Source organism: Opisthorchis viverrini, assembly GCF_000715545.1.
Source record: "Opisthorchis viverrini unplaced genomic scaffold opera_v5_139, whole genome shotgun sequence".
NCBI lineage: Eukaryota > Metazoa > Platyhelminthes > Trematoda > Opisthorchiida > Opisthorchiidae > Opisthorchis > Opisthorchis viverrini.
Genome location: NW_008751795.1, coordinates 1327928 through 1338359, shown reverse-complemented (window position 1 = coordinate 1338359; position 10432 = coordinate 1327928). Strand labels below are relative to the sequence as shown.

At 43.2% G+C, this 10432-nt stretch overlaps 1 protein-coding gene across 1 annotated transcript in view; it reads right to left on the bottom strand.

Moving 5' to 3' along the window:
• Positions 1-663: 663 nt before the first annotated feature.
• The window catches only part of T265_14080 (hypothetical protein), a gene marked incomplete at both ends in the record, with an annotated part of 39977 nt that continues 30208 nt past the window's right edge, over positions 664-10432 (bottom strand). The window contains 3 exons of the mRNA XM_009171923.1: positions 664-712; positions 760-1377; positions 8450-8867. Coding sequence (XP_009170187.1) covers positions 664-712; positions 760-1377; positions 8450-8867 — 1085 coding nt within the window. The remainder of the gene's footprint in view (positions 713-759; positions 1378-8449; positions 8868-10432) is intronic.

The window sequence follows — 10432 nt, the reverse complement described above, 5'->3', positions numbered from 1 at the left end:
CTCCACAGGAAGGGCCTTGTTCCTTTCACAGGTAACTGGTGTGAGAGCACTCACAATCAACTGTCGGATAAAATGAATGACGGATGATGCGTAATGCACCTCACTTAGGAGTTCTTAACCAGCGACTCCAGCTGCAGAAGGCCAGACAACACTACAGATACTGCACCAGCTTCAGAAAACGATGAGCTTATTAACTCATCCGAACCGAAAGGAGCGCAAACGAACAAGTGGGTAACGGTCAATTTGACCTAAATACCATCGGCCAATATGCCCTTCACAGCAAATCCCATTAGGGACGCTGCAAGAGATGACCTTCAACTAGTGCTAGAGGTAGCATTTATAGGCAGGCTGTCTGATGGAGTGTTTGTAGCTACAACTATCTCAAAGTGCTTGTGGAAGACTGCATCAGGTTCTTTCCCTCTTGCAATTTTCTCTGGCATGTGATGAATGCAATGTTGCGAATTATTAGTGCCAATAACGCATACGACGATAAAGACTAGTTTCAAGGAGACAAAATAGACATGGGAAAGCCCACGAAGCCAGCTTACACGTGTTAAGGTTCCATAGATACATACAGGCGAAAAAGGCATAAGTAGTAGACACCTCAGAACTCGGAGAATGAATGAGAGTTCGAAACGACCTATTTTTTGACGTTAACGCGAATTACATTGAGTGTCCAGGTCGACACGTTATTACCAGAGTACCAGAGATACTAGGAACTTTCTGGGCAAGTAAATCTAATGGTCAAACAAAACTTACCTTATTGGAGGAGTAGGGGGTGATTCCATCGAACCATTAGAGTCAACGATAGGCCTACTTGGTTCACTATGAGTTGAGTTCGTTGAACAAGGTGATGTCGACGTGACTGGGTATGACCCCGGGCTACCGCTCTGGATGTCTGTTCTGGGATGACCGCCACTCAGACTTTCCGCATTGTTAGGGCCCCCGGTGGCTTCTTTGGCGGCAGCCAGAACAGCGGCTGCTTCAGCGAACGCACAGGCCTTTGCGTCAGCAACCGCTTGGGCATCCAGACGTTCCTTGAGTGCAACAACTGGACTGCCACCGGCAAATGTACGCAAGTCGAGAAAGATATGTGGCTTTGGTGGTGAATTTTGGGCGCTTAACAATTCCAAAAGATCGGGTGCATTTGGTTCCTTACTACTTCCTGTATTTGGGAAGAAGGAGCTGTGCCGCGATGAGGAGAACAAGCCAGCCAAACCTCGATCCTGACGGCGTTTTGGTTGTCTTGTACTGCCACCAACAATTTGAGCATCAGATATACCGGAAAAGCGCTTCCCTCCTTCAGACATACGGAGAAAGTGGCGCCGTCGAAAACCGCCGAAAACTGGGGCGTTTACGTTGGAAATAGTGTTCAACCTGTTAAAAAGGAGGACATTAAAATCTATAATTTAAAACAATTCGGTTCGTAATACGGAGTATAACAAAACAACTAGATTGTGGACAATCAAATCAAAACATCGCGAACACTCCCTGTTGCTAGCACAACTGTACAAGCTAGATAGTTAATGACAGCCAAAAGACGTCCACGTGACAAAATACATGCACATTTACGCGTAAACCACTGGAAAACTAAAGCAAAACCGTATTATCATATCTGGCTAGATGGATCGTATATCAGGGCACAATGATGCCATAAGCCTAGATGCACCGAGCACACGTTCGCTTTGATCGTACGGGCAAAAATACATAATTGTATGGTTTAGACCTGATCTCCACTGAGTACAGAAGAAACCGAAGACCGCTTGCCTAACAATTGAATGTAGTTCTGAGAACTGATACCAAGAGGATTATGACTACCCGTTCAAAAGGGTTTGCCGAACAAGTCCTGGTCAAAAAATCATTACAGACAACTTCACAATCAATAAGGCTCAAAAAGAATTAGCTATGTGGTGGCTGAATGCATATCTACTACAACAAGTACACTCATTTGCACATCAATTTGGTTTTAACGATGGACTCAACTCAAACCCCAATTGAATCTCCCGTTTATAATATTCTTCAAATGAAAGCAGTGCACCTCATGTTTCAGTTGGTGCGAAATTCGAGATATCGTAGTATATTCCCATGAAAGCAACTACTCGAACGGCTGCTGGAAACTGTTTGACAGCCCACGACTGGTTATGCCCTCTTTAGGGCTCAGCCGGTAGGCACATCCCCCAAGTTTCCGTCAACCTCGTTTTCTACGTGAACCCAAATTACACGGAATTCGCGAACTGCACTCACTTGCACACCCTTTTGGATTTAACGATAGACATAACTGAATCCAAGCTGGATTCCCGGTTTATATTCTTATTGCGAACTCATTGAAACAAACTTCAGCAATCGTAAAAAAACTAGCCCCAAAAGACGTAATGTTTGGTATCAGAGGGAACTGTCCAGCGGGTGGTTAGCAATGCCAGCTCTAAAACAGAATAGCTTTAACTCAACCCTAGACTTTTCGACAGCACGATCCGGTAACCGCATGACAGTTTCCATGGTCCATAGAGGTTAAAATACAGGAACTAGGACCACTATGAGTGTTGACTAGTCCATTTTAGCATAACGGTCGCGTTCGACTAGTAACCAGGCGGTCGTGGTTTCGAAGGTCGTTGAGTTTCGTGAGATGTGCATTGATGACGTTTCCCAAGCATAAAACCGCTGAACAGTGCTTCTCGGTTGCTGTTACAGAACGAAACCTCCATGGAAGGCACTGATTCACTTGTTCTAAACGATCAACATCAGTATCAACCCAAAGACCAACCACTTGGTAGCTCTGCGAGTTTTTTTAGTTTTATGGTTATGATTACTTAATAATTTTATAAGAGACCACTTATTGATCCCATACGTTCAGGAAAGACGGAAATTCAGCAAAAAGGTTTATCTGTCACATGATCAGTCCTTAGAGTAACAGTGGAAGGAGAAACAACAAAATCAAAAGATTACTTTGATCTTGTTGAATTTTTAGGGCATATGTGAATATCGGTGAATCCATGCAGCTCGTTCCATTTCAACTGAATATAATATCCAGGACTAGAATGCATCATACCTGCAGTTAGAATAAGATGTCTTGTGCATTTGCTCACCCTCATCATTTCTAGCGAGAAGTCGTGCTTCTGGGCAGTGAGCTCTTGCTGCCGTGGAGATAAATAACCAAGAATAAAAGAGGACTAAATGTTCGGAATAAAACTACTGCAATGTGATCACCAGCCTCTCGTCTCTAGTCTGATTTATACTTCATAGGCAACACACACTATCACAAACTGTTTTCTTTCTGGATATTCAAGGGGTATGGCCAACGAAAATTGTGCATTCTATGTAAATTGGTTTTTCGATGCGCATCGATCACGCATCACCCCATCATTGATCGGATTAGTTAGAAACGTATGCGGGCAGCAACAGCTGAAAGCCGGGAGTTATTGTGCATTTTTTTCGCGAAGAGTCCAAGTGTTCGAACTGTGGAGAAAAGCTGACCGTATGCAGACATGAATTATGCCCTTGGCTGACAGCCTAACACATTTCGACGCCCGAAGTGACACAGTGGCTAAGCTACCCTATATGGTTTATTGTATCTGTGCATCAGACTCAGTACCTATCCATGTAATGCAATTAGATGCATGACCTTCAACAAGGCGAATAAGTAGCAGTCGTCAGAATTCGAAACAGTGCAGCAGGGCCATCATGTAAAGAACTTCGAACAATGATTGAATTCCCAATTTCACACAATCTATGAACTACTGCTTTTAACTGACTAAAAACATCGACCCAGTCAATATAAAATACAGAAATCCTACTCTAAGAGTAAGCGCAGCTGAGAAATGCAGAAGGGACTAGACAAATAGCAAACGCATGATACCTTGCTAAAAGTCTATTTATTCGTTAGCTAACTCGATACACTATGAAATAATCCAAATATTCGTGGGGAATTTCATGGGGTTCGCCGGATAGGCAAGCTGAACCGTCTACCTCTGAAAACTGAATGGCCACCAGTTAACTATTTCTTGCAGTCAAGTCACTCACTTTCGGTACTTGCTCGGCACATGACTGCTCTGGAGAAATTACAAAGATCGAGATGAATTCAACCTGCCCAAACCCACGTAAACGCTGCCTGAGTTGGGGATGGAGCAGGAACTCTAAACCCGGACTATCTCAAGTCTTACTCAGACCGGGACTCAGTCGACTCAGATTTAGAGTAGAAGATTAATTTCGAGTAATTTAAAAAAAATTGTTCTACTCCGAAGACCTACGCAGCAGTGTTTTGTTGCGCGTGTCTTCTCGATGCTTCCTCTCTCAATTTGAACTAGTTACCCCGGATTATAAGTGTTGAATAAGGCATGATAGTGACCCCCTAGTTCAAGAATGAACCTGGTGGGTGGGAGCAACAATAGGATACCTTGGGAAGTTGGTTTTCGTAGGAACACGTTGTTTTCTGGATTATTTGCAATTATTCCGGATACAATGGAACAGAATGCAAGACCGACAGAATGCGTGACCAGAGGGAATAAAAATAAACAGTGCCCACATAGCCCGTACATCATTCGGTCCTCAAGCAGCTGAAAGGCAGACGGGATCTGTCCCTGATTCAGACGACTCTTAACAAGGAACTGGGGCGAGTCGCAAATAAACAGTTCCGAAAAACAAACCACAGGAAAACGAGCCTGAAGATGAATAGGGGTTTTTAGAACAGATCGATGAGTCAGAAACTTCCAGACACGGTTTCAGTTGAACACAAAACAGTCGGGAGAAACAGACGATGTGAGACGCAACGCGTCAAACGAGACGCCGTTGCCACGCAACCCATATGCTATACAAAGATGGGAGAAAAACGGAACAAATCTGACAGTCGTCGAGCCGCGAAATCCAAAACAAGAAATTTAGGGATGCCCTCCCAATAAACATGAGATCGACTCCTCAGCGCACTATGGAAGACCGAGAAAATAATGAATGATAATATAATAAAAACAATAAAGTGTGAATGTAATTGAGCCGAAGCACCAAGTACATAAGTTGGCATTTTCCTCAGGAATTTTCAACCTTGCTTTAAGGATCGTATCCTGTAGGAAAGAGCTTCTGAATAGGCAAATGTACAACCGTTGGTCCGGAACAGTCTAAATGTCAGCGGCAGTTGATCAACCAGAGACGAGGTACGAATACTAACCAAAAACAGTGAAGTTACCGTACCAGAATTCTTTGTATTGTATCAATGAAGAGATTCAGTATGGTACTGTGTGGACAAAATATTGGATTTATTGAAGGGTAACGTTAAATATTTAATACAAAGGCTTCTTCAAAACAAGCGAGAAAGGTTCGAAGGCAAGATGGGCAACGCGCGAATCATGACGAAGGCATTCAAGCAGACAGGCTTTCTCGGCGAAAACAGGACCAAATGGAAATTCTAAAGACTTTCCAAAATGGAATGAATAGTGGAAAACATAAACTGAGGTCACAGTCCATCCTAAATTGTCACGCTGGAATTGTTCCTATTCACATGGATATCCACAGCACGCAGCACTTGATTCAAACACATCAGGAACAGAAAATGAAGAACAAGAACGGAAACAAAAAAAGGGAAAAACTGTTCGATTCGGCCGTTTTGATAAACTTTACTGAGGCAAAGTTATGACTCGTATATCCTAAAGGGATTGTTGTATTAATGTGGTGAAGTCACAAGGTATTATCGTTAATCTGCTTGAGGACACAAGTAGTGTATCCACAGTAAGCTGGTTGCCGTGTTTAGATGTGACGAAGAACAAAAACGTGGTAGTAAACTCCCCAGTTATTCACACGCTACAATAGGTTTTTTATGTCACATGGGTAGGTTGAGTAGTTACAAGTTCCCAGTCACGAGGTGGGTGGGGTAAACCAAGAAACGTGTCAAGTAGGACCACGCCTCCTTCCTATTGGCCAGTGCCTTTTTTGTGCCTCGCTTTTGGTTGAGACAGTAAACGCACCCCTCCAAAGGCTCGTTTCTTCTTCTCTCTGCGCAAGAACTGGTTAGGCTTGCGTCAAAGCTGAGGATTTGTGCGCTCGTTCTCAAGTGTCGTATAGTTGTTAATCGGACCCATCCAGAAACATAACAGAAAAATAAGATAAGAAAAAAGGTATGGAATGAAACACTACTGTTGGGAGCCAAGACCAGTAGTCATATGAACCGATCGATTGGCTAGTGAGCAACAGTGAAATGTCTGCATATGAAAATCGACAGAACAAGCAACTTCATCACTTTCAAGCGAAGGTCACTAGGATCTTCAGGAACAGAACGCAGCCTCACAAGTAATGGGACGAGAGGTACTATGAAATGTAGTAATAATAACTTAGAATCCAACTCTCCACTAAACTATACTATTGGAAATTCGCTGCGTGAACTGACCATGCGAGAGTGAATTTAACATACGGAGGGGAGCACTTAACTTGGCATGGTAGTTCATCGACTATGAATACTAGCTAATGTAATGACGGTAAAATTGTAATCCGGAAAGACGTGCATCCGGAGCTTAATTTCACACACAGCTTTTGGTGCGATGACGAACGAATACCCACCAGGGAACGATCAGCTCGAAAATGTGTAAAATGCACAACTAATATGAAACTTCGTGTACCTGGGAATGTTATATTGCTAGCTCCCAAAATAACGTGGTGTCACCCAGACTGAAAACGATATCGGGACGCAGTGGGAAGAAATATAAAATAAAAAAGCCTAGAGGATGAGTAATGGAAATAAACGCCCCGCGTCTGAGGGACTAGGTAGAGTCAAAATTATTCAACAAGCGTCTGAAGGTATTTTCCACGTAGGGAACCCATTACCATTTAAGACAGAAACACCAACGTTGACAATGATATCGTACTTCCGTACAACAATGTAGTGAAAAAACACAAAGTAGAGTTGGACTAGGACTAGCAATTTGGAATACTTAAATGAGCAATTACTCAATAAAACAATTATTAATACTGATGGGCAGCTACATCTGCCAAGGGCTACAGCCAAACGCACGAAACGTCCATCGATTCACTCAAACAAAAGCTGGCCGCTCTCGGTTTGACCCATTCTAAAGAAGGAAACGAGAACTCTATCCATCTTGACAAATGACTTCGCGTCTTGCGTAGCATATGACCAAGCCATCACTAAACTGACTCAACTGTTTCGGAACTGTTGGGGGTGGGGAGTTCAGGCGAAACAAATGGAATAAAAGCAAGAAACATGGTCCTTCCAATGAGTGAAACTCTCTCGTCGGCAGCCTTCAAACACCGGACCATATGACCACGTGGTAACTGACCAGTTTGCAGTCAATAAATTTGCATTCAGTGTGGTTTTCGGTTTCTCTAGGGGATGATTTAGTCAGACAATCTTACGACCGATGGATGGGTGATACTACTTATGTAACTAGTCACATACGGTCACAGACAACGAAATTTAAACAACCCTTCTAGTCTACGTGATAGCTCCAAACGAATAAGAGATGCCTCTTTCGACTGGACTTGGTTTTTTTGTGCGGCGGATGAAGTTATATCAAATAAATGGATGAAACTTTTGATCGAAAAAAAAAACATCAGCCTGCTGGCAAGGCCATAGCCGTGCCATTAGGGAAAGCACAGACAATTTCCGTTTGTGTGCTATCTTCCATATGCGTAGTGAAGCATAGGCACCGAGAACCGATATGACACGGTATGATTATTGATTGTTGTAATGCAATGATGAGGCCGTTAGCCGGATAATAGGGAATAAACACCAGCCCTACAAAACGACAGGATTTAGGCATCGGACATACGCATATTTATCAGACACAAGACAAGACGAAAGCGTCTGGCTTACAATGACAAAATACTGGTGTAGAAACGAAACATGATGTCCACACACAAAAAGGAAAAACCACCTTGCGCATTCGTCTCCATTCCAACGAGTTTCCTTGAGCCCCTAAACAGATGAGAGGTAAGAAAACCCTAAACGCAAACTGAGATGGTGCGACACATAAATCATGGCATCCTTCGGCTGAGGGAGCCGCGCAAAGGCCTGGTCAACTGGACCGATATTTAAGACTTTAACGTATATTCATTAGAAGGACATACCCAACCGGACTCGTGTAGAGTCGAAACTCATTTTCAGACTCTGATCGTATTAACTTGAGATTCAAACCAATCTGTCGTTCAACGGGTTGTTCCATTTATCAGAAAGGCTTACTGGTAACCAGTGAACAACAATAAACTCAATCTGCCAAAGCAGCAGGAACCGAGAATAGCATTATGCAAAATGTTGTCCGCGCGACAAACAGTTCTGCGCAGTGTCTGTGTAACCGTGAGCTACATTAAACGGCTGTCTACCAACATCATACAGACCAGTGCTAAAAACTAAAACGAAAGTGGGTATAGTAACCGGCATAAAAATACGTAGTCGACAGATTGGATGACAAGTCGGCTGAAAAACATTTGACGGTCGTCAATGGAAAACAAAACTCACTGGGGTTCCAGCTCATCTGCACTATTATGCTCCTCAGGAATATTCCGGTCTGAAGGGTACGCTTGGGTATCGAAATTGCTGTGGACGAATCGGTCTTCCATCGGTTGGAAGACCTTTTTGGAAGAAAGGCCTAAACCATTGCTTCCTATGTTTTCCACATCCTTTGGAAAATCTTCGTTTGAAGGAACGCTAGTGTCGGATGCCGGGGGTGGAGGATACGAAGGAGGAGGTGGCAATTCCAAAATACCAATCAGTGCGTTGTTATTAGTGTTGGGGTTCAAGGTACCCGTTGAGGAAGGCCACGGTTCATGCCAGTCGGAAAGCCGTGGAACAGGACCCATTGAATCAGCGTTACCGTCACCCTGAGCAGCAATTTTCGCCATTCGTTGTTTGATGAAGGCAAGTTGGAAAGCATCGCCTATGATACGGTTCAGCTCCTCAGCCTATTCAGAAGAAAGATATAGTAAAAACATTGTTTAATAAGTAAGGTGAATTAGCACTGAAAAGTTGGAAGCCTCGCACTCTATGGTGGAGCGGGAAAAGACACATGGTCGGAGTGTAAGGAATATGATGGCGCGAAAAACCGCCAGAGGCTAACGAAGCAACGGAAGAAAAAAATCGAAATCACGTTACGTACAAAGGCGGTACATCGTAGGGAAACCATAGTCTTTGCATTTTATACTACTAATGTTAAAGACAACACTGAAGAACAGCGATGAATGTGAGTACATTTCAAGCAACTGGATCCAAACGGGATTTAAATTTGCTAAGCATGTAGGGTTTGTTTCATACCAGGAAACGAACCATCCGGTCCTATTAGTTCATCAAATTTATGGGAAGCATTGAGATGGGAAACCTTAAGATTGTTCGAGTGCAGATAGTATCAATCAACCAGAAAATTTCGATAGAGAACCTGTGCTCAAACCTTAGCACCAAATTGAGCTCAACCATTTCCCCTCTTCACTTGGTTTCAGCTTACACCAGTTGTATACAAACCGACAAATGCGATATCGTGCGCTGTCGTAAAGCAACTTTTACACATGAAAGTGGTGCACACAGAGAGTGCAAAACCAAGGATTGCCAGTATAAAATAATGAGACAGACTAAGATTGCGCGTGGAGACACACAGAGAATCGGAATGTTCATGTGTTTCACGAGTCACGGAGGATAAAAGTGAGTGGGTTCGATGGAAGAAGGTAATTAAATCCGTGCGGCGGATCGAAACTTGATATGGGTTGTTGAGTGAAGAGAGGGGATGGCACGACTGTTAACGGAATTATAGGGATGGGAAAAGCTTACTGTTCCAAACAGTTCCGTGGTGGTGGTGATGGTAAAGCAAAACAAGAAAAACTGCGTTCAAACGGCTAAGTCTTGCAAGTTATTACCGACAATGAGGCGTAAAATTTTCTACTTGAATATAATCTTACAAAATAAGTACTCCAGGATAGGAGGAACATGGAACTTTGAGGGCGGGATTTCGACTAAGGTTGACTAGCGATTCACAAGGACCACGTTGTTACTGAAGTCCACCTGAACTTCACTATTTTGGGGTCATCACCAACACCCTCCCCAATCGTTGAGACTCGTTTCAGCAATGAAAAATATTTATCAGTGGGACGGGAAAACAAACTAAAACTTCTGACAGCGCGAATCCATCAGATCCACTAAAGCTTCGGTTCACATCATCTCCCTTAAAAAGCGAGTACATTTTAGCACAATTTAGGCGCCAAAGTATGATGGAAGGTCAATTGAAATTGACAAACTGGACCTAATAATCAACCGAAAAAGACCGCCACAGAGTTTTGTTCGATCTACCCACATCCATAAACAGGAAACTGGTATATTTCGGCCATTGGGCCCTCTCAACTACGAGAAATTCTTCGCGCTGCACATCTGACTGAAGAACACCATAAAGGATATCCGCACTGCTCTCATTCCAACATCGTTTTGAACTACAAAGAAGTATCATTATAATATATATAT